The following is a 24,735-nucleotide window of genomic DNA, read 5'->3' as shown; positions in this document are numbered from 1 at the left end:
CCTAAAGCTTCCTTCAAACAACCTTACGTTTCAGGAAGCAGGAATGAAGACTATTCTGTGATTGCATCAAGCCTTGAGGATCCAAGAGCTCTAGGATACACAAGGACCAAGGGCACTAGTCCAATGGATGAATTCATAAATACAAGAGATTCTGCAGATGCTGGAAATCGTGGGTAACACACACACAAAATGCTGGAGGACCTTAGCAGGTAAGGGCGTATCTATGGAAAAGGAAATAGTGGATGTTTCGGGCGAAACCTTTCATCACGTTAATTCAAGTCCAATTGGCAGGCTCACCTGTTGACTTTATAGTTCTAAAACTGAAAGAAAGCATTCTTTCTAAGTTTCAAAATATCAAAGTCGCCAAGGAATGCATAATATGCTGTGGATATTTATCTATGTCTCTCTTTTTCTCTCTAAATCTTAAAGCTTCCTTAAAATCTTTTCTGATAATTTCGCTAATTCCTCCAGGTCACCGCCTTTCACGGGAGGAGTCAGAACTAGACCCCACCCGCTATGGGGGAAAGAAGCCAATGGGCGTGTAGGTCTGGCAGCCAGTTTAGCCAATGGCAATGAGAGATTGGACCGTGGGGTTGAGCATTATATTTAAAGGAAGGGAGCCGAGAGCTCCAAAGTTTCTTTTGGTTAAATTCACGTGTGTTTCGGAGAGCAGAGCAGATTTTTTTTTCTCTCTCTTCGCTTGTTGTATGGTTGCGCAAACATCATAGGTCTGCAACTGTGCCGAGAGTTACTGCAGCAGGATCATTTGCCCGGCTTTTTTTAAAATTAAACAAAACCTGAAATAAGAGGTTCGATGTAAATCAGGGGGGGGGAAAACTTTTAAATAATCTAAGTTTTTTTTGTCGAAGACTCTGTGGATACGTTACGATCTAACTTTGACAAATCTTAACTTGCAAAAACAAGTTTGACAACTTCAGGAAAGAAAATCTTCTTTCCCCCCGCCCCCGTTCTCCGTGCCTGCAGACTTTTTTTTTGTGTGTGTGTGTGAACGTGGAAAAGCGAAAAAATCATTTTTTTTCTCTTGTTCGCCGTTAGTAATCACAAAATTCCGGGGTGTTTTTTTTTGAAAGGGGAAAAATTGGAAAAGAGAATGACGGATGATCGCAGTGTGTCAGACGTGGCTAGCCCGAGAGGGTCTGAGAGTGACTCGGTGCTGTCTCCCAGCTCGTCCTTTGCTGCCGATGGGGAAGAGAAATCTCAGTATCAGGCTGGCACCGAGGAAGGGAGTGGGAAGCGAGAGAGCGAGGAAGACAAGTTCCCCCTTTGCATCAGAGAGGCTGTGAGCCAGGTCTTGGAAGGCTACGACTGGACTCTGGTCCCCATGCCTGTTAGAGTCAACGGATCCTCCAAGAGCAAGCCCCATGTGAAGAGACCCATGAATGCCTTCATGGTATGGGCTCAGGCGGCACGGAGAAAGTTGGCAGACCAGTACCCACATCTGCACAACGCAGAACTCAGCAAAACACTAGGCAAACTGTGGAGGTGAGTCCTTGCATGTGTATAAAGAAAACCCTCAGTTCCCCCTCCCCCGAGAATCTCAATGTACTTAACACACCTACCCACCTTCTTTAACAAACTCTCAACTAGAAACCATGCGCTGTTACGCACTGTTACAAGAATAAATAAATTTTCCTTCTACTTAATCCTGAATTTAGCGTAAGATTTTCAGAAAAATGTTGTTAAGGCGAGTAAAATATGTGGGGTAAAGTATGACTGAAGGAGGGTAGAGGGTTAAATATTCCTCCTAGCTTTCTCCATAGATTCAGTCGGTCTCTACTGACTCCCGTCCGTTGATGTAGAAGTGGTAAAGGATGGAAATCTGAACCACAAAGAAATGTCTCCAGCATTTCCTGTTTTTTCCTTGCGTATCTGCGTGTGCTAATTCGTTTTTCGAGAGCTGCAGACCTGCTGTTTTAAAGGTTTTGACTAATTGGTCGTCCGAAAAGTTACTTCATAATAAATAAATTGGACAAAATAGTTGCAAGTTAGTTTGAGCCACCGGGTGGTAACGTACTCGGCAGGTAAAACGTTCGGTCGAAAGGTTTTGTCTTTTTCAACCCGTGAAAAGTCAACTCCTCCCCCCCACCACCCCACATTTTTCGTTGGGAGAACCGCGGTGGAATGGGGCTGAATGTCGGGGGGAAAGATCTGGCGAGATTGCTGGGCTTCAACACTTGGATTTCTGTGGATTGGAGAGAAAGCGAGGGAAAGAGCAGGACGCTGAGGGGACGGATAAGGCGAGAAATGGGAGAGGATGTGTGGGAAGGAGAGGATCGGGACAGTGGGGAAACGAAAAGCAGAAGTTCAATAAACGGACAAAACGGATGCAAGCAATGTACGCAAGGCGAAATGGATGACAGAATAAGGAGTTTAACGACACTGACGCCGCGAAAGAAGACGAGAACAAGACAGAGGGGGGAAAGAGCAGGTAATGAAGAAAAATAAGGCGGGGACAAATTAGTCAAAATGTTCAAATGAGTTGCAATGGGAGTATTAGATGAAGGTAAGAATTGGATGTAGAGAAAGAACCAATAAGGGGAAATCAGACTCCCTAACTACCATACTAGCAGAAGAAGGAAATAGAAGGAACATTGCCGGGCCTGGCGGAAATCACGCCTAGGGTCCATCGTTTTGTGTGAATTACTGGTAAATTCACTGGCGATCTTGGGAGGTGCAAACGCCAAATCGTCCGAATAATGTTCACCAGCAGCAGATGCTTGCGCACGGAGAAGATCCCAGCTCCGTGGGGCGGATAGAGGTTGTTTAGACACTGGGAACCTGCGGTGGGGTTCGGGCAGGTAGCCACAAACTCGGCTTGCTTGCTCTGGCTCTCTCGACTCAAGTGACATTGAAGGCCCTCGGAGGAGATGGCAGGCCTGTCAATGCGGAGACAGGCTCCCGGTCTTCAATTGGAATGTTTCTGTGTGCTTACTGCTTTGTTTTCGCTATACTAATAGCGAGGTGAACCAAACTTTAGTCATCAATTACTGTTCACTCTTTTCTCCATACACGTGCTGTTGTCTACAAGTTGTCAGACAGGGCTTATGAGCTAGTTCTCTTGGTGGATTCGTCTCAGCTTAAACCGCAAGATCCAGCTAGGCTGACTTTACCAATGTAGTACCGAGGGACTGCTGCATTGTTGGAGGTGGTGTCTTTTGGACCAGTAGCCCAGGTATCGCTTTCAGTAGAAGACTGTATGAATCGGAAGAAAAGGGATGGATACTGTTCTTGTCAATATTTGACCATCGAGCAGTCTTCCGAAAAGCACATTGCTGGCTTCTGTATACAAATTTGCCGTTGTTTCCAACATTACATCAATGCTGACACTTAGAAAGAACTTCGTTAGCTGTAAAGCTCTTTGGAGTTACGAAAAGTTGCGTCACAAAATTCATAAGAGAGAAGGCACGCTTGTCCAGTTTGGGTGCTGGCTCCGTACTTGATCTAAAGCTTGTTTTTTTTCTGATCATGAGCAATCTCCAGTCAACAGTTCCAATGCACTCTCATCTGGCCTCCTAAATCCACCTCCATAAACCCTAAATTGCTCAAAATTGCTGCCCTTGCCCTAACTTGCACTGAATGGCGCCCATCTACTGCTTGGCAAGCTAGCCAACGTAAAGTTTTTCACCCTTGTCTTCATGTCTGACACTATCTTGTACCTCCTTCAGTCCTCTGAAATCTCCGCTAGAATTCCAGTCTCTTGATCGTTTTAAAATATAATCGATCTTTCATTGATGGCCACGCCTTCAACTGTCTGACCCCCAAGCTTTAGAAAACTCTCCCTAAAATCCTTGTGACTTCCCTTTAAGGCGGCCATCAACAACTAATTCTTTGATTAGGCTTTTGGTCTTTGCCTTTATCTCCTAATGCGTGTTGATTTTAGTTTTTAACTTTTGATGTCCCCTGGGAATAAATTACAACAGTAGATGCTATAAAAATGCAGGCTGTGTCACACAGTGGCCACTTTCAGTATCACTGCAAATGTGGGGAGTCTAGGACCAGAGGGTGTAGCCTCAGAATAGAACGACATCCTTTCAGAACAGAGACAGAAGGATTTTTTTTTAGCCAGAGGATGGTGAATCTGTGGAATTCATTGCTATAGACGGCAGTGGAGGCCATGCCATTGGGTACGTTTAAAGCTGAGGTTGATAAGTCCATGGTTAAGTTGTCAAAGGTTAAGGGGAGAAGGCCGGAGAGTGCAGTTGAGGGGGATGATAAATCAGCCATAATGGAATGGTGGAGCTGACCTGCCGAACCGAATGGCCTAATTCTGCTTCTGTGTGTCATGGACACACTAGTGTGGTGGAACAACGCAACGTAATTGCACATCTTGCTATCACTGAATTGCCCGTGAGATGGCAAGTTGGAGGCAGTGATGTGTGAGGGGTGCAGAACTACATCCCTGAGAAAAGGAATGCAGTTAGAATTGACCCACTCTGACCAGCTTTCATTTCTCCTGCCACCTTCTTCCCTATCCTCCCTCTCCAATGAACCTCCTGGGCATAAGCAGGAGGTTGGCCTGCACTGAGGACCCAAGAGCAGGATGACCACCCAGCTTTCAGATCTGAGGGAGAAAACCACGGGAGGGGGATGTTAAAAAAAAAACTAGGGGATTTTGAGGTGGGATCCGAACTGCTCACCAGTGGAATTAAGCCTACCTTTTGAAAAATAAACTTGAATCTATTTATAATCGGGGAAAGTGTAACTGGCGTCTGGCAGTGAGCTGGAGACAGAAATCCGATCCCTGGCTCGTGCTGACAATTCCTGAAACCTCTCGCGGTTGATGATGTCGTCAGGGATTGAATTGCTGCCTTGTGCTTCTTGGCGGGATAGGGCCAAGTACATGTGGCGAGATGGGTGTGGCCAGGAAAGGTACACAGGAAGGGGGAGGGTGCTGGGGCAAAGAAGGAGTCCAACTGCACTAATGCAGATGTCATATTTCTTCCCCCATCCTCTTTTCAGAGTTTTATTCTGGATTGGAGATGAGGATAAACCAAGCAGAACATAACTGTATGGGGAAGTGAGAGTAATTTTAGCCAGAGGGTGGTGAATCTGTGGAATTTATTGCCATAGACAGCTATGGAGGTCAAATCATTGGGTATATTTAAAGCCGAGGTTGATAGGTTCTTGAGTAATGAGGGCATTAAAGGTTACAGAGAGAAGGCAGGAAAATGGAGTTGAGGGATAATAGATTAGTCATGATAAAATGGCAGAGCTTGATGGGCCAAATTGCCTAATTCTGCTCCTATGTCTTATGGTTTACCAGACTGTGAAATTAAAAAGGCTGATAAATTCTCTCCAACGTCAATTTTGACAAGGATTCTTCATGTTATCTATAGGCAATGGAAGTTTAGCCATCAATGTAAAAGATTGACGAAGGGTCTCAGCCCGAAGTGTCGACTGTACCTCTTCCTAGAGATGCTACCTGGCCTGCTATGTTCACCAGCAACTTTGATGTGTGTTGCTTGAATTTCCAGCATCTGCAGAATTCCTCGTGAATATAAAAGATTTATTCCCTCACCACTCAAATTCTCTCAGTTCCGAATGAATTAGAAGGCCTCTGTTACTTTCAGATATGACCATTCCTAAACACTCCTGGCTGTCATCCCACATTCCAATCTCCATAAAATTAAACTCGTCCAAATCTGAGATCTTTGAGCTATTCAAATTCTTGATTCTCCCCAAACATTTCAATTGGTAGTTGTGTTTTCTGGTCTTAGAAGTTTTCTTTCACCTCTAATTTTTCTTCTTAAAAGCCAGCTCTCTGACCAAGCTTTTGTTGACACGCCTGATGTTAAGCAGTTTGGTGTCATTTTGTCTAAGAATGTTCCTGTAACTGTAAATGCATGCCTTTATTGTTGAGGTGTTGATGGGTGTTTGCAATGCACATGTACCCGTGAACCTGAAAAATTTTAATACCGCAGTCAGTGGTAAAACCTCCATGGACTCTCTGCTGGCTGTGTCCATGATATGGGTGGGTTCTGTTCTTTCCAGAGATCAAAAGAGCATCTGACAATTCAAACTTCTGCTATGCCCCACCTCCCCCTCATACCCCATCCATTATTTATATACACACATTCTTTTTCTCTCTCTCCTTTTTCTCCCTCTGTCCCTCTGGGTTCCCCCCCCCCTTTTCTTTCTCCCTAGGCCTCCTGTCCCATGATCCTCTCATATCCCTTTTGCCAATCGACTGTCCAGCTCTTGGCTCCATTCCTCCCCCTTCTGTCTACTCCTATCATTTAGGATCTCCCCCTCCCCCTCCCACTTTCAAATCTCTTACTAGCTCCTCTTTCAGTTAGTCCTGACGAAGGGTCTCGGCCCGAAACGTCAACTGTACCTCTTCCTAGAGATGCTGCCTGGCCTGCTGCGTTCACCAGCAACTTTGATGTGTGTTATCTGACAACTTACCAGCAACTTTGATGTGTGTTATCTGACAACTTTGCAGGTTCAGTTTGGTACTGGTTAGAGCAATTGGTCAGGTGGATTTGGTGGTGGGAGGTGAGATAGTTGTGGCGCTCTAGAACAATAAATTTGCAGGTGTTGGCATGATGTAACATGGGGCTTTAAAAACACCTCTGCCTTTAATGGCTTCTAACAGTATGGCACAGGAGTGCTGCTTGAACACTGAATGAATCCTCCATTCTTAATCCACATTCCACATTCAAAGGATCCACAGTTTAACAGTTTATAACTTACTTTTCTTTATCTCATGGATGTAAACTATTCTGGCAAGGCCAGCATTCATTGTCCATCTTGGCTGTCCCTTAAAACTGATCAGCTACCTTGAGCTGCTTCAATCATATTGCATGGGTCTCCACAGGGTCCTAAATTGAAGCCAAGTGGTCATGATGTTTTATATTTTAATGGAATAATGTTGCTTTTATTTTAGATGTACTGCACGGTAACAGGTCCTTCCAGCTCAACGAGCCTGTGCTGCCCAATAACACCCATGTGATCAATAAACCTGTTAACCTGCACGTCTTTGGAATGTGGGAGGAAACAGGACCACCCAGAGGAAACACACGCAGGTCATGGGGAGAGCGTACAGGTTCCTTACAGACAGTGGCAGAATTGAACCTGGGTCGCTGCCACTGTAAAAGCGGTGGGCTAACCGCTGGGTTACTGCGCCGCCCCGAATCTCAGGCCACTTCAGAAAGCAGCAGGTGCAGGGCTAGAGTCACATAAAGGCCCAAAGTGGAAAGCAATGAAGATGTCAGTAAATCAAAGGCAAAAATTTGAGTCACATTTTACTGATCCTTGTACTTACATATTCAAATTTAGTTGCCCCTACTGCTTAATTTTAACTGAGTCTGAGAGGAATATTGAGATAGCCTGACTTTGACTTTCAGAAGGCAGGAAGGGGTTAAAGGTCAGTGCATAGTTTTTTTGGTCATATTCTCAAAGATTTGGGATATGTCATAAACTGGCTACTTTTTCTGAGATTCTTTTACGGAGAAAAGGAGTGTAGGAGTGATGGGGACAGGAATTCTCGGCTGCCTCTGGCACCAGTTCAGGGTCACAGACCTCCTTGCAGGAACATCATTCAAATGAAACTTCTTTCTTTTCTCCCTCAGACATCGTGAGTGGAATGGGTTAGTTCAAAGCAGAGCCCAGCAAAGTGAAGCAGCACCAGCTGTAATAAAATACACACCATGCACGGTCGTGGTCTTGCTCACGGCCCTGCGGTTACGCCCCTGTACGCCGGCTCTCACTCTCTATCGCATGCCTAATTGCTACATTGCTGTTAGCTTTGACCATATGGAGAGTGATTCCCTTGTGGGACTTCTCTTTAACATCATGGATTGTATTTGAATAGAGTACAGCATAAAGTAAAATGGCCAGGGAAAGGTCTCTGGAGGGGTAAAAAATGTTTTACTTGCATGTGATTTGTTAACTTGTATGACCCAATTTAACAGCAACCTGTTGGATTACACTGGCTTCTTTGACTTAAAACCTTGAAATCCTTGCAGTCCTCTAAATCCAGCCTCTGATTTAAAACATTCCACCACTGACGACTGTGCCTTTTAGGTGGCTGAGCACTAATTTCTAAAATTCCCCTCAAAACCTCTCCAGCTGTCCCTCTTCCCCTTAGACATCCCAAAAGCAAGCTCTCAATTACATTTGTGTCACCTGTGCTTATGATCCCACTGAGTAACTTTAACTGTAACTTCTGGGACAGCCTTTAGGGCAGTTTACTGTGTTGGAAATAATGTAAGCAAGCTATTTCTATTTTCTATTTATGATTTATAATTTAATTTTTTAATATTTACTAATTTTTACTATTTTTAATATTTAATATTTGTAATCCAGGGAGTGGGAAGCGCAGAATCAAATATCGCTGTGATGATTGTACGTTCTAGTACCAATTGTTTGGTGACAATAAAGTATAAAGTATTAGGGGTGAAGGATGTTCCTGACCAAGTGGAGCAAAAAATCCTAGGTGATCTCTGCAGTTGCTGTGAATTCCTGTTCTCTGGTGCCATTGGGCATTAATGTAAATGAAGGCTATTTAAGATGACAAAAAAGATCAAAGTAATTTTATTATCAAAGTTCATATATGTTACCTTGTACTACTCTGAGATTCATTTTCTTGCAGGCATTCACAGTAGAACAAAGAAATACAATAGAATCAATGAAAAGCTACACATAAAGACTGGCAAACAACCAATGTGCTAAAGAAAGCAAACTGTGCAAATCCAAAAAAAAACAAATAATACATAATACTGAGAACATGAGTTGTAGAGTCCTTGAAAATGAGTCTATAGGTTGTGGAATCAAGTCAGTGTTGGGTGAGTGAAGTTATCCACACCAGATCAGGATCCTGATGGTTGAGAGGTAATAACTGTTCCTGAACCTGATGGTGTGAGGCCTGAGGATCCTGTACCACCTCCTCAATAGCAGTAGTGAGCAAAGGACATGGTCTGGATGGTAGGTGTCCTTGATGATGAATGCTGCTTTCTTGTGATAGAATGGCAGAGTAGCCACAGGCCTAAGATCATACAAGAATAACAGATGACCAAATGTAATATCTTCATTTACCTTTCACTGATCCTATCCAGTAAAGGGCATTTGGTCGATGGGTTAACATGAGGAATAACTGGGTTAACTGGACTCTCTGATGGTGGTGTCTAAGAAGAGGATGCTGTCCAAGTTGCATGCTATCTTGGACAATGTCTCCCATCCACTACGTAATGGACTGGTTGGGCACAGGAGTACATTCAGCCAGAGACTCATTTCACCGAGATGCAACACAGAGTGTCATAGGAAGTCATTCCTGCCTGTGGCCATCAAACTTCACAACTCCTCCCTTGGAGGGTCAGACACCCTGAGCCAATAGGCTGGTCCTGGACTTATTTCCTGGCATAATTTACATATTATTATTTAATTATTTATGGTTTTATTACTATTTAATTAGTTATGGTGCAACTGTAATGAAAACCAATTTCTCCTGGGATCAATAAAGTATGACTATGACTATGAGTATACTAGTTGACACATGACTATGACTTATCTCCCTTGCATGACCCTTTTTCCCTAGCTCCAAAGCATGAAAATTCTGTGATCTCCAGCACTGAGTGGGATAATTGCTCAGTCACCACCACTCCCCCGCCCCCATATCCAGAGACATTAGTTAAATTCCTCCAATTACTCCTGTCTATAGTCCAAGCTGATTGTTTCAGGGCCTTTACTGATAGAGTTTGGGACTGTTAGATGCAGTATTAAATCAAGACCCCATTGACTCAGCAGCATATTTCTTATAGTAAATCTTACTTGTGTCCTTGGCCAATATTTATGTAGCTATGATCATTGAAACAGATTGTCAATTTGCAGCTTATGGGATCTTGCTGTGTGCCTCAATCCCATTTCAGACATACTGGAAATGTAATTACACAACCTGACTGAAAGGTACTATAGTAATCTTTATTTTCCAAAGCATTCTAAGCACAGAATTAGCCTATTTGGCCCATCGTCTGCTCTGCCATTCTATTGTGGAAGTTTTGTTATCCCTCTTAACCCCATTCTCCTGCCTTCTCCCCATAACCTTTGATGCCCTGACTTATCACGAACCTATTAACCTCTGCCTTCAATATACCCTATGACTTGGCCTCCACAGCTATTCATGGCAATTAATTCAGCAGATTCAGCACCCTCTGGCTAAAATTCCTCATCTCTGCTTTTAAGAGGCTGTGCTGTCTGTCCCTAGATTCCCCCACTATTGGAAACATTCTCTCCGTGTCCACTCTACCTAGTCCTTACAATATTCAAGAGGTTTCAAAGAGATTCACCCCTCATTCTTCTAAGCTTCAGCAAGTACAAGCCCCAGAGCCAGTTAGTTTTCTGTTATATATGCAGCTACACTGCTGATTTTCATACCCTGCTACCCTCCTCTGTTCCGATGGACAGATTCTTCAGCTCACACTCTGCACCTTGTCTAATCCACAGTTCCTTAGAACTTCACAAACTTCTCCGTAACTTCCAATATCTCTGCATGGTCACACCCATTAACCCTGTCCTTTGCTCACCTGAGTTGTATCCTTTTGTGAATCATCTCTGTATCCTTGCCATATTGATGTGAATGCACATTCAGATTGGCAATAATGTGACCCACGCAATATCCATTTGCGATATCTGTAAAGTTACAGTTTAACTTCCCCTGACCAACCCAAAGATGGAGATGCAGTCTGGAAAAGCAGTGGGGGGGAAATAGGAAGGATGCAAACTGGTAGAAGGAGGCAACTTCCCTGAGAGATGGCTGTGATTGTACAGTTATTTCCATAAGAGACTAGTCGATATAAAGATTTCTTGGAGAAGGTAAAGGGAAATGCCACTGTCTACGTATTTCCCCGAGAAAGTGAAAGACACTATGGTAATCCCAAAAGAGCAAGAATGATCAGACATATCTGTGAGGAAGCTGTGGGAGGCACCATTCACTGTATCAGTATGTCTCTGAGGGAATGAGAATTGAGGAGCTCTAGTAATTAAGTCGGCATCTCCCGCGTGGAGAGGATCTGAGAGACTAAATGTGGAGGTCTCTCCTTTCTCTTGGACATACTGAGATAATTCAGTGAGTCCTAATGAAGGGTCTCGGCCCGAGTCTTTATTCCTCTCCATCATGCTGCCTAACCTAAGTTCCTCCAGCATTTTATATGCGTAACTCTGGATTTCCAGCATCCGCAGACACTTTTCTGTTAACAATTTAGTGAAATTTCCTGAGTGAACATGGTCCATGACACATTCACCCATTTGGATAACAGAGAACCTCCCTGTGTCGCTATTTTGTCTGCCAGGCAACACTGGGCTGACCTGACCAAACCCTGTTTCAGGAAGTTGGTAACGTCACCACTTTTATAATACTTGACTCCAGTATTAAAGTGAATGAGATCACTTTAAGCAGCTCGCTGGCCGAGCTCCTGGTCTGAATTGGAGCCTACGGTTTTGGGTCCTGGGCCTAGCCTGAGTGTAGGTTTAAGAAGATAACTTCTGACAATAAACAGTGCAAGTTTTTTTTGTGAACTGTAGTCAGATGCTCAGCAAGATCCCACAACAGCAATACCATGATGACTGGATAACCCCTTTTAGTAACACACAAAATGCTGAAGGAACTCAGCAGGTCAGGCAGCAACTACAGAAAGAAATAGTCTACGTTTCGGGCCAAGACACTTCATCTAACCCACTTTAGTGCTGTTGGTCAGGGAATAGAAGTTGGTCAGGGTAGTGAGAACTGCCCTACTGTTTAAAGGGCATTCTAGAATATTTAACATCAAGCCAAACTAAGGTTTCATTTCGAGTCTCCTCAAGAGGACACCTCTGATAGTGCAACAATCCCTCAATGCCATAGCAGAATGCTGCCGGCATAATACGCTCAAGTCTCTGGTGTGAGGATTAAACGTGCAACCTTGACCTTGGCGGGGAGGGGGGGAACCTCAGTACCCACTGAACCACAACTTATAGACCCACTGGCCTTGTATCCTAGTTAAAACCATATTCAATAATAACAATGGGATCTAGGAAAATTGTTTCTTGATTTCTGATGATGATGAAATGAGTGTATCTGTCCCAGTGTTATTTTTTAATTGAGGCAGCTTTCTCACTGATTGTGGAAAGAGAACTGAGGCATGCCGTATGTGGGATCGCAGGAGATTACTGAGCCCATCAGCTCTCTTGATCGAGCGCTCCCCATTTTATCCTTATTCATCACATCAATCCCATTCATGATTTTGACCCAAGGGAAGTACCATAATATTACACTTGGAGTCCAGTACTGTACTGTGAGCAGCATTCTAACGGGCTCCATTGCGTCTGGTATGGTGCAGCCACCGAACAGGATTGGAAAGAGCTGCAGAGAGTTGTAAATTCAGCCAGCTCCATCACAGGCACTAACCTCCCCAGCATTGAGGGCAGCTTCAAAAGGCAATGCCTCAAAAGGGCAGCATCCACCATTAAGGACTCCCATGACTTAAGACATGTCCTCCTTCCATCAACACCATTAGGGAGGAGGTACAGGAGCCTGAAGACACACACCTTTTTCCCTCTCTGCCATCAGACAGCTGAACGGACAACAAGCCAGCCCATGAACACCACCTCACTATTTTTGCTCTCTTCTTGCATTATTTATTTTTTCATATTTCTTATTGTAATTTTTAATTTATGCATTGCCTTGTACTGATGCTACAAAACAACAAATTTCAAGACACATGTCAGTGATACTAAATTTGATTCCGGATCTGTCCTGCTCCCAGTGAGAGATGGAGATCGATGAGAACTTTGTGTTAGCAGAAGGTGATGGTGTTACAAGCTAACTAGCTGAAAATCCAGTGGGAGAAAATGGAACAAAAGATTTGCATTTCTGCATCATGATCAACACATCTCAAATCACTTTACACCCAGTGAAGTCTGATCATTAGTATAACTATGGGCTAGGAATAAATATTGGCCCAAGAGCTGGTTGCGGAAAACTTGCTCCTTGTAAAGTAGCCATGGGATTTTAACAGCCATCTGAGAGGGTTGGCAAGGACTCAGTTTTAATATCTCACTTCTAACCATGCTCCCTCAACACTGCACTGGAATTATCAGCCTAGATTATATGTTTGAATCTCAGGAGTGGGCTCAGCCCCTGAATTTTCAAACTTGACCATTAACAAAAAAGCAATGTACTTGTTGTATTTTATTTTTATTTAGAGATACAGCACAGTAACAGGCATTACTAGTCCAATAAGCCAATGCCATCTAAATACATTTAAGTGACTAATTAACCTACTAACCTGTATTTCCTTGGAATGTGGTAGGAAACCGGAGCACCTGGAGGAAACCCGTGTGGTTACGGGGAGAACATACAAACTCCTTACAGACAGTGGTGGGAATTGAACCCAGGTCACTGGCACTGCAAAGTGTTATGCTAACCACCATGCTCCCATGCCGCCTATGATTTAAGCATTGATAAGTTCTTGGAGGAGACACTCTCAATGCTAAAGGAAAAGAACAGGAACAAATAGGAGAAATAGGACAACCCTATCATGTTGCTAGTACACAATGGGTTGAGTGGCATTCTCCAAAATGTATAAATTAATAAATAATAAATTCATTTTTCTTCAGTTGCATGAACTCAAATTGAAGAATTACAGAACTACTTTTCTTCCCTATTCACCGCAGGTTACTAAATGAGAATGACAAGAGGCCCTTTGTGGAAGAGGCTGAGAGACTGCGATCCCAGCACAAGAAGGACCACCCGGACTACAAGTACCAGCCCCGCCGACGGAAGAACATGAAGCCTGGTCAAGGTGATGCCGATGCACACCCGGAGGATGGCCACATCTCCTCTGTCCAGCCCCACTACAAGGCTGTGCCTCAGGATCGTGGGCGCACAACTGGGAGCTCTCCACTTGCAGAGGGTCATGGTGAGCACACAGGTGATGCATTTTCTGGCCATATCTCAATCTGACTCTTTCTACAATTGCAGCAGTCTTGAATGGGCAAAATTATTACCAGCAGGGAAGGTCTTGAGGGTAGGAACATCATTCTCCTCTTGGAGTTTCCGATCCTTTTCAACAATATGCATCTGACATTTAATTTCCTCTCATTGCTTTCCCAATCATGAAGGTTATCAGGCCATCCAACCTCCTAATATTTATGTCATCATGAATGGTGGTACTTCATTGGCAGCAGAGTTAAGAGAAGACTAATTTATCAACAAAATTATTTCCTTTATAAAATTAGTCAATGTTTGGGTTGTGTTGCTCTCCGAGTTTGGCAATTCATTTGCAAATGTTTCATTACCATACAAGGATACATCATCAGTGTGCTGTTAACTTGGGCTTGTGTCCTCCGAATGCTTGGCCTTCATATTCTTATCAATCAGCCGATTGGTCGTTATAATGGAAACTGAATTGTGATGTAGGGAGGGGATCTCATTGCATGGCAAACTCTATGTATTGTGGTCTGGAGTTTTGCCCACATCAACTCATAAAGGATTGAAGTCTACATATCTGTTTGCAGAATTGTTCGCAGAAAACCACAGTTCTAAGAATTCTTTTGCATGCCATGAGTTTGCTTGCACCGTGACTTTCACTGATGACTAGTCGAATTTGTGCCTCTCTCGATCTTCATGGGTGAAGAAATGTTTGCAAATGAATCGGCAGGATCGGGGAATGACTCAACCCAACCATCAACTACCCAAGCTACACATTTTCCAAGTTATTTACAATTTAGTCAATCATACAAGTAGAGCATTCAGCTCATGGTGTTGTTTCTGAATCTCCATTTTCTACTTTATCCTGTACCCAATCACTTTCAACAAATTCCCTCTTTAAATGTGATAAGCTCTGCTGCAGACACTTCAAGTATGTGGATAAAGTTCACTTGCCAATAGCACTTTACATTAGAACATTAATTAATCTCTGTCACCCTTTTTTTATTTTCATCGAGTTTCCTCTCGTTACTTTGCAGTCAGATCTTAAAATCTATTTGCTACTTCATAGACAACACACAAAATGCTAAAGGAACTCAGCAGATCAGGCAGCCTCTCTGGAAAAGAGTAAACAGCCTCTGTTTTGGGCTGAGACCCTTCATCAGGACTGGAGAGAAAGTTGAGAAGTCAGAGTAAGTAGGTAGGAGGAGGGGAGGAAGAAGTTCAAGGTGGCAGGCAATAGGTGAAACCAGGAGAGGGGGAGGGGGTGAAGTAAAGAGCTGGGAAGTTCATCGGTGAGAGAGGTAAAGGGCTGGAGAAGGGGAAATCTGATAGCAGAGGATAGAAGCCCATGGAAGAAAGGGAATGGGAGGAGCACTGGAGAGAGTTGATCGGCAGGTAAGGAGATAATGTGAGACAAGAAAGCAAAAAATAGGGAATGATTAGGGTAGGGAGTCTCCTTCATCAGACGTTTGAGAAACTGATGTTCATTTCATCAGGTTGGAGGCTACCCAGACAGAAGATAAGGTGTTGCTTAGTGTCACCTCATCATGGCACTAGAGGAATCCATCGGCTGACATGTCAGAACGGGAATGGGAAGCAAAGTTGCTACTTCATAGATGTTGCTTGGCCTGCTGAGTTCCTCCAGCATTTTGTGTGTTGCTTTGATTTTCCAGCATCCGAGGAATCTCTTGTGTTTACATATTTTTATAGTTTGAATCCAACTCGATGGCAATTTTTTATTTACTTATGGAATATAGGTATCGCTAGCTAGGTCATCATTTGTTACCCATTTCTAATTGCCCCTTGAAAAGTATTGGTGAGCCTTGTGCTGCTCCAGTTCAGAGTGCAGCTAGGTAGGGGGTTACCAGGATTTAGACCCAGTAATAATGATGTTCCAATTCAGGATCAAAGTTCAAAGTAAATTTATTACCAAAGTATGTATATATCACCATATACTATCTTGAGATTCATTTTCTTGCAGGCATTCACAGTAGAACAGACAAATACAATGGAATCAATGAAAAACTACACAAAGACTGATAAATAACCAATGTGCAAAAAAGCAAGCTATGCAGCTAGAAATAATAATAATAAATAATACTGAAAACATGAGATACTGAGAATAACATTGAGAGATGGGGTGTAACTCAGAGGGAGACCTGCAACTGACGGTGCCTTTGCTGTTCTTGGCAGTACAGGTCAGTGTTTTGGGAGGTGTTGTTGGAGTATCTACCAGAATAGCTGCAGTTCGTTTTGTGGGTAGCCCACATTACATCATGGTGGAAGGTACGAATGATTAGGGAGGTAGGTGGGATAAAAATGAAGACTGAATTGTCTTGAATGGCACTAAGCTTCTTCAGTGTTTTTGGAGCTGCGCAGAACCAAGTGAGTGGAGGGTACTGCATGTTCCTGGCTCTACTTTCTAACTTATGAAAAGATTTTGACAAGATGAGAACCGTTATCACATAGTACCCTTCCTCGGAACTGAAATATAACCCAAATAGTTGAGGCCCCAATAACTGAACCTTGCCATCCTTAGTGAATCTAAACTACATGTTTTAAACTGTTTTGTTATTCCTGAATGAGATCATCATCATCATCATGTGCCATGTTGTATGACGTAAGTGATCGTGGTCTTTCCATAACTATGATTGCTCTTGGCAAAATTTTTCCACAGAAGTGGTTTGCCATTGCCTTCTTCTGGGCAGTGTCTTTATAAAGACAGGTGACCCTAGCCATTATCAATATTCTACAGAGATTGTCTGCCTGGCGTCGGTGGTCGCATAATCAAGATTTGAGATACCCACCACCTGCTCCCATGACTTCACGTGACCCTGATCAGGGAGGCTAAGCAAGTGCTACCACCTTGCCCAATGGTGACCTGCAGCTAGCAAAGGAGTACCTTACACCTCCTTTGCTAGAGACTGATCTCCACCCCACCACCCAGAATGGGTTGGCCATACTGCTGTTGTCAATAGCGACCTTTTGCCAGTGTGTTGGACATTGCTTTAATGCTTGTATCTATCAAAGCAAGACCTTTGCTCCTTAGATCTCTCTGATATATGAAATACCTATTACTAACTTTCTTTCCCAAGGATGCATTAAACTAGAATAGAATAGAATAGTACAGCACAGTACAGGCCCTTCGGCCCACAATGTTGTGCCGACCCTCAAACCCTGCCTCCCATATACCCCCCCCCACCTTAAATTCCTCCATATACCTGTCTAGTAGTCTCTAGGCTGTTAAAAAAATACCTACGCCCTTAAATATGTAGTTGGTGTTCCACATAAAAGGTGACATACGTAGATGGGCATGAACTACATTTGTGACACATTTACCTATTCTTCACACTTATGAAAAAGTTACTGAGCTGCATAACCTTGTTTTCTCATTCAATAAGATCAAGGCAGATCTGTGATTGCACCTCATGTACACACCTTCACCCTGTTTCCTTAATATATTTGGTTAAAAACAATGCCATTTAAAACTAACAATTTATCTAACACTGTGAGGGGGCACAGTAGCATTGTGGTTAGCACAACACTTTACAGTGCCGGTACTCAGGTTCATTTCCCGCCACTGCCTGTAAGGAGTTTGTACATTGTCCTCGTCACCACGTGGGTTTCCTCTAGGTCTTCCAGTTTCCTCCCACAGTCCAAAGATGTACCAGTTGGTTGGTTAATTGGTCATTGTAAATTGACCCATGATTAGGCCATGGTTAATTTGATGGTTGTTGTCCACAGATGTACTGGTTGGTAGGTTAATTGGACGTTGTAAATTGTCTGCTAGGATCTGGGATTGCTGGGTGGCACATTCTAGAAGGGCCTATTCCATGCTGTATCTCAATAAATAAATAAATATCCTTCATGGAAGAGGTCCAAATTCATTTTGATTAAAATTGTTTATTACTTTTTTTACTTCTGTATGTTCTAACTCCAATTGTCAGATTCTATAATCTTCATCGGTATCCTGTAATATCTGCAGGAGTTCGATCAAACCATTCATTAACCTTCCAAATTCCAGATAATACAATTCAAGATTTCTAACTTCTCTTTACAATTTAACATCTGGGATCCAAGTATCCTCCCTCCAGTTCTTCATAAGGACAGACTTCTTGTGCAATGAGAGCTTTGCACAGATGTAGTATGATTTTTTCCACTCTTCCTCAACATCCACCTTGGTTTTCCCTGTTCAACACACAAGATGGTGAAGGAGCTCAGTGGATCTGGTAGCATCTATAGAGGAAAATGGACAGTTGATGTTTTGGGCAGAGATCCTTCATCCTGACATTTGAAGGTTCTGAACCCAAAACATCGACTGTCCATTTCTCATAATATATTGTGCCTGACCCACTGTGTTCTTGTATGTCTGTCCAGACTCCAGTCATATGTATCCACCAGCAAACAGTCTGCTAAAGGAGTGCAGCTCAAACAGCATCTGTGGGGGTTGGAAAGGAATTGCCAATTTTTTTTTAGTTCAAACCCCTCCATCTGTACTTCGTTTTGCCCGTATTTTGTGCCAATGTTTCTCCTGTGAGAGGGTCTGAAGGTTTTTTTTGTTCATTTGCTTCTAGGGCAGAGCCATGGCCCCCCAACTCCCCCCACCACCCCAAAGACAGAGATGCAGCCCGGAAAAGCGGAGGGGAAACGGGAAGGACGCCCGCTGGTAGAAGGAGGGAAGCCGCACATCGATTTCAGCAACATGGACATCGGGGACCTCAGTCACGACGTTATGTCCAACATGGAGACCTTCGATGTCCATGAATTTGACCAGTACCTGCCGCCCAACGGGCATCCCAGCCACGGGCAAGCCCTGGGCGCCGGGGCCTACGGTGGAAACTACGGGCTCGGAGGGGCACTGGCCGGTGGACATTCCGCCTGGATCTCCAAGCAACACGCCAGCGGCTCAGCCCCGTCGGGCCCGGCCGCCGCCTCGGCCGAGTCCAAGACCCAGATCAAGACTGAGCAGTCGCACCCGAGCCACTACTCGGAGCAGCAGCACTCCTCGGCGCAGATCACTTACACCTCCCTCAGCCTCCCGCACTACGGCACAGCCTTCCCCAGCATCACCAGGTCCCAGTTCGACTACCCCGAGCACCAGGCCACCGGGCCTTACTACAGCCCGTCCGCCCAGACCTCCGGACTCTACACCGCCTTCTCTTACATGGGCGCCTCGCAGCGCCCGCTCTACACCTCCATCAGTGACCCGCAGTCGGTGCCCCAGTCCCGCAGTCCCACCCATTGGGAGCAGCCCGTCTACACGACGCTCACCCGCCCATAATGACTACCCCCAACCCCCCTTTTTACCTCCTACCAATGGCCACCCGCCTTTTTTGTTTTCTTTGCACCTGACTGAAGGAGAAATAAAAATACGAAATACCACAGCTTTTAAAACAAAACAAACAATTAAAAACGTACGGTTCCGAAGATTGACCCCCTCCCGCTGACGAGCGGCTCGCAATATTCTCCGCGCGTCCGGACGGAGCCGCAGGGTTTTTCGCGCCTATGGACAAGAGGGTTGACGCCAGGCCGGCGCCATGTGTGATCGCTGTCAGTTGAGGGGAGACGTTGGCTCATGGCGCCTCTGCCAATAGTCATCCTCTCTCCCGTTTTTTTTAACAACTCCAATCCCTCTCCCTCCCAAAATAACCACCTCTCGGGCTATGATCGAAAGCGTGGAAGTTCCCCCCACCTCACCCCCACACACCAACCGAGTGAGTGAGGTGTTGACCAAACTTGTGGACTTGCTCAAGATGTTCCCCCCACCTCCGCCTGAGTGAGGAACCGCGGGGAAGCCTTAAGCCTGCTTTGCTTCAACTAGCGAGTAAATGTCGTTTTAGTTTGTTTTAACCTGCTTAGCTCTCACACAGGCTGCTGTTTGGTTTAACTGGGGGGCGGGGGAGGGAGGGACTTTTCACCATTGCTAACGTTGTGCAAGTGTGTGTGTGTGAGTGTGTGAATGTGTGATCGCCTTGGCGACCTGGTAGGGTGGAAAACTTGTACATACTCCAAAGACTTTTAAGAGTCTTTCGGCCCCTTTTTTATAATTTCCAGAGGTGCGGCAAAAAAAATCCCCAGTGTAAAATGCATTGGGGCAAGATTCCTCCTGTTTTTTTTTAAAGTCCCACCTGTTGTGGAGCGGGCAGAGTTTTGGCCCTGTCCACTTCCTCTGGACTGACGAGGAGCCGTTTTAATTCACCTCCTTGAGAGTTTACTCCATTGATGGAGTGTTGGCTATTTTAGGCTTGCAGGAGGCTAATCTAGGGTTTGGCAAGCCTTCCTGGTAAATCCAGGGACTAAAGATCCCAGGTGCTTTCAGCAGTTCTGGGAGAAGAATTACAGGGATGCTTAAACAGCAATATGGATATTTCTGTCCGGATGTGTTTTGTTAGTTGTAGTTGGAGAAAGGATGTGGAATGGAGGAGGAAGCCTCTTTGACATTCAAGAATCATTTGATCAGGATGAAGAGTTTTCCATTTGGGCCCGGGAATGTGCCACAAACACTATGGTATTGGACTGTTTGGGTCTCTTGAATCTCTTGTAGACCCAGTTTGCATTGTGATGACACAGGAGAAAGAAATGCAAAAGTTTGGAGGCCTTATCCAGTTGCAAACACTGGATCACAGATCTCCTTCAGCAGATAAGTACAGGGAGTATGTAGGACCATTAAAAGTTGAACAAAGTACTTAATTTATTAAACAGTCTTTTGTATACAGTATATAAAGATGTAAAAGGTAGTGTGGTAATTTTGGATTAATGATCCAAAGACAGAGTTCAATCCTGCCATGACAGTTTTGGGAAACAGAAATACAATGTTTGTCTCAGTAATAGTGACCATGAACCAAAAACCACTTGTATCTTTTAGGACAGGAAATCTACTGGGCTTCCCTGATTTGGAAGATGGGTGACTCAATTTCTACACCAAATATTTATATGAAATTGTAGTTCTGGGAAAGCCATCATTGGGATGGGAAATAAACATCAGCCTTGGCAGAATTTTCTGCCTCCCATACAATGAGCTTCTCGCTCAAGGTTGCTTGGGCTATAATCTCACTGGTCAGTTTTCCAATTAGCCCTCCCAGAAGAGTTCTGCTCCTTAAATTCCCTTGAGGCTTATTAGAATTGGCCATGTATCCCTATTCCAAAAGTCATAATGAGAAACCATCGCCAGCTCCTCAAAATAGGGCCCTATCTTTCAAGAAGTGGGAGAAGTAAGATTAAACTTCACCCACTCCATAACTATACAAGTTTGAGACCAGATCACTATGGGGACTGTGTTGTTTGCCTCTATAGCCGAATGGTTGGAACTCTTACTGGATGTAGTAAGGGTGTAACATTAAAGGAACTTTGTTGCTTGTTTTGTTGAATATATTTAATAATCCTAATTTTAATGGCAGGATTCTCATTGCCCCCAATCCCTGTTCTTCAGCAGCCATTTTGAACCTGCAGCAGAGGTGGATATTGTGTTTTGCTGAAGGTCTACTGAGGAATTATTTTGTGAACTCTCCCTCACTGGGGTAGTTACCTGTGACGTTAGGGTTTATCATTGATGACCATCAACCAGACCAGAGCCTTTCCTCATCCTAGTTTTTTGCTCTGGCATTGAGTTGGGGGAATTCAATTAGGCACACATCCAAGCCCCTCAGCCCGATATCCAGTAGATCCTCAATCTACAGGGGAAGCCTATTCAGTGTATAAAGCCCTTTAAAAGAAGCCTTCAATTAGTCCCACAGGTTGGAGTGTGAATTTTTCATGAACATTCAAGTGTCTCCTTTTGCAAGTATCAATTCACTTTTGGAAGGCCTGATTGAAACTGATTTTTCAGACAGCCTATCTCAGGTTACAACTGGTTAGCTCAACTCTGGACAGTACAGGCGACCCAGGTTCATTTCCCATCACTGCCTGTAAGGAGTTTGTACGTTCTCCCCATGACTGCATGGGTTTCCTCCCACAGTCCAAAGACCTACCAGTTGGTAGGTTAATTGGCCATTGTAAATTGTTCTATGATTAAGCTAGGGGTTATATGGGGGGGGGGTGCTGGGGCCATGGCTCGAAGAGCCTATTTTGCACTGTATCTCAATGAATAATAAATAAATAAATGAACTTGTTGAACTGGAAGTGGAGAGAGGAAATTACCTTTAGTGATTCTACCAATCATCTTGAACTTGTGCCCTCTCGTTCATGACATTCCTGCCAGTGGAAGAAACTCAATTCTGAGTGCCTCTTTCAAATCTCCTCTTAACCTTCTCTGCTCTGAGGTGAACAACCTTATTTTTCCCCTGGCTTCCCTCATAATCAAAGGCATGGAGTCATAACACAGCACAGAAACAGGCCCTTTGACCAATCTAATCCACGTTGAACTATTATTGTCCGTAGTCCTATCAACTTGGACCCGGACCATAGTCCTCCTTACCCCTCCTATCCATGTACTTATCCAAATTTCTCTTAAATGTTGAGATCGAACCCACATCCACCACTTCCGCTGGCAGCTTGTTCCACACTCTCACCACCCAGTGGTGAAGAGGAGCACCCCATCAGGCTCCCCTTAAAACATTTCACCTTTCATCTTTAACCCATGAAATCTAGTTCTAGTCTCGCCTGACCTCAGTGGAAAAAGCCTGCTTGCATTTACCCCATCTATATCCATCATAATCTTGCATACCTCTGTCAAATCTCTCCAGACTCTCCCAGGGAATGAAATCCTAACCTATTCAGCCTTTTCCCTAGAAGTTCTGGCAACATCCTTGTAAATTTTCTCTGCACTCTTTCAATCTTACTGATATTTTTCCTGTAGGTAGGTGACCAGAATTGCACACAATACTCCAAAGTAGACCTTACCATGGCTTTTCCAACTTCAACATAACACTCTAACTCATGTACTCATGCTTTGATTTGTGAAATCTGCCATTATGCAGAGGAGTTTTGTAATGGGTCTGGATCCCCTCACCTACAGAACTATATTTCGCACGGCTGCCCTGCCACTGCCGAACATAGAACACCTCAGCACAGTAGAGGCCCTTTGGCCCAAGCTTGTGCTGAGACTTTAACCTACTCTAAGATCAATCTAACAACTGTTTTCAGCCTCATCTTGTGTGAAAAGAATGCTGCTTTGGATGAGCTACCAAACAAGATCTGGCATGTTCAGGAAAAAAGAGGACAGGAGAAATGTCAGAATAGCTGTATATATTTCTTTATCCAAACTGGGGGGGGGGTGGATCTCGATGCAGGCAAGCCAAAATCTCTCACCGATACCTTTTTAAACAGGCCTTGAGATCTTGTGTTGGTGTCAGCGCGCGTGTGTGTGTGTGTGTGTGTGTGTGTGTTGATTCTTTCAGACCTGAACTTGATTTTGAAAAGCCTGATTTTTTTTAAAAAGAGATTGGTTTTTGCCTTGCTCTTATCTGTCCCCTTTATTTTGATTTGCTTTTCCAAAAGATACCTACCGAAAGGGGGCTTCCTCCTGCATGGGATCCTGGTTCTGAGAGGGTAGGGGGATCTGCGAGCGGATCCTCAATAATGGGGGGATGGGGGGAGGAGAGGAGGTCCATTTTGTCACAGGATTTCTAACATTATTTATTACTGTTTCCACACCAATGGCGTCAGACTCAGTGGGGGGGGGGGGGTTGGAGAAAGCTCCCCGTCAGGAGGTCCTTTCTGGTGGCTTGGCTGGAGGGATGATTTGTTAATATTTATGGGTGGGCCGAATGGTTTGGGCAATCCTTAAGCCCGTCCTCCCACACAGTGCCCTCCATGGGAAGAGGTGACATGCAGTCTTCCCCTCAGAGTTCTCGTCTTCCGTATTCCTGGAATAACTGGAATTAAGATGCCATCCTTCTGTTTTCTCCAATGGTGCATGATCTGGGTGGGATGGTGAAGAGATGGTGGGCCTGAGAGCTGAGAAAGTCCCAATCAGTTTGGCTGAAGGAGAGGCAAGTACTCTCCAAGTCCCTGGCATGTCCCAGGACACAACTCTTTGGAGAACAACAGTCAGTTCAAATTCATCCTCACTTCATGGTAATGATGTAAACTGGAGTATTTATACCCTGTTGGGCAGGTTTGAAATTGTATTATAGAATATTTACAATGTGTGAGTACCATAGCTTGTTTTTGTTATTACTAGGTTTATTATGTTGTAACTGCTTTCAAAAAATAAATGTGTAAAGATTGACAAGCCATTGGTTGTGCTGCTTGGCCAAAACTTACTACCTGTTACGCTGCTAGCATTTCAAAAATAAATGATGGTCCTGCATCTCTCCTGCATAGAAGGATTCCTCATTGCTGTTTCAATAACAGTTTTGTTTCACCAGGCAGGGCTGTTAGCCCTGAGCTGAACCCCTGAATCTGGACCACTCTTAGTTTGGCCTTTACCCTTTGAACTATGTGGCATGGGTGACCCTACCAAAAGCCAAAGCATAAGGCCCTGAACCAAAACAGCTCTCTAGGTCATTGAGGGGCGCAAGCCTCGAAACCCTCCGACAAGCTTGTGGTCCTCTTGGAGGTTGGACTAGACACCACAGTCCTAAGTCATCTCTGACCTTCATACAGGCATCATTTGACACCAATTTTTGCAGGATAATTAGGAGCAGGATTGGAATTCAGCTCTGAACCTGCTCTATGATAAGATCATGAGTCGTTTCAAACATGCCTTTACTTTCGTCCTTCACATTCTCTGGTTACCTTATAGTCTGAAAACTTATCAGTAACATTATCCAATGAAGGAAAAGGAGGGTTACAGTGATAGCTTTGAGCAAAGAAAGTCCATGGAAAATCCAGTAGACTATAAACATCAGGGTGGTCTACTGGGCAAAATT

At 44.2% G+C, this 24,735-nt stretch overlaps 1 protein-coding gene across 2 annotated transcripts; it reads left to right on the top strand.

The window, feature by feature from the left end:
* The first annotated feature begins 674 nt into the window (after nucleotides 1–674).
* sox10 (SRY-box transcription factor 10) lies at nucleotides 675–23,431 on the top strand. Of its 2 annotated transcripts, none has more exons than XM_063062839.1 (3): nucleotides 675–1,503; nucleotides 13,669–13,913; nucleotides 18,499–23,431. In XM_063062839.1, the coding sequence occupies exons 1-3, from the start codon at nucleotides 1,112–1,114 to the stop codon at nucleotides 19,203–19,205; spliced, it is 1,344 nt and encodes a 447-aa protein (XP_062918909.1). In that variant the 5' UTR covers nucleotides 675–1,111; the 3' UTR covers nucleotides 19,206–23,431. The 2 variants fall into 2 exon arrangements, with proteins under 2 accessions (XP_062918909.1, XP_062918908.1); XM_063062838.1 differs by having other exon boundaries at nucleotides 13,669–13,925.
* The last annotated feature ends 1,304 nt before the right edge of the window (nucleotides 23,432–24,735 follow it).

The sequence above is a fragment of the Mobula hypostoma genome, chromosome 11 (assembly GCF_963921235.1).
Source record: "Mobula hypostoma chromosome 11, sMobHyp1.1, whole genome shotgun sequence".
NCBI classification, from domain to species: Eukaryota; Metazoa; Chordata; class Chondrichthyes; order Myliobatiformes; family Myliobatidae; genus Mobula; species Mobula hypostoma.
The sequence above is the reverse complement of the archived record's forward strand: the minus strand, read 5'-3'. Positions and strand labels throughout refer to the sequence as shown.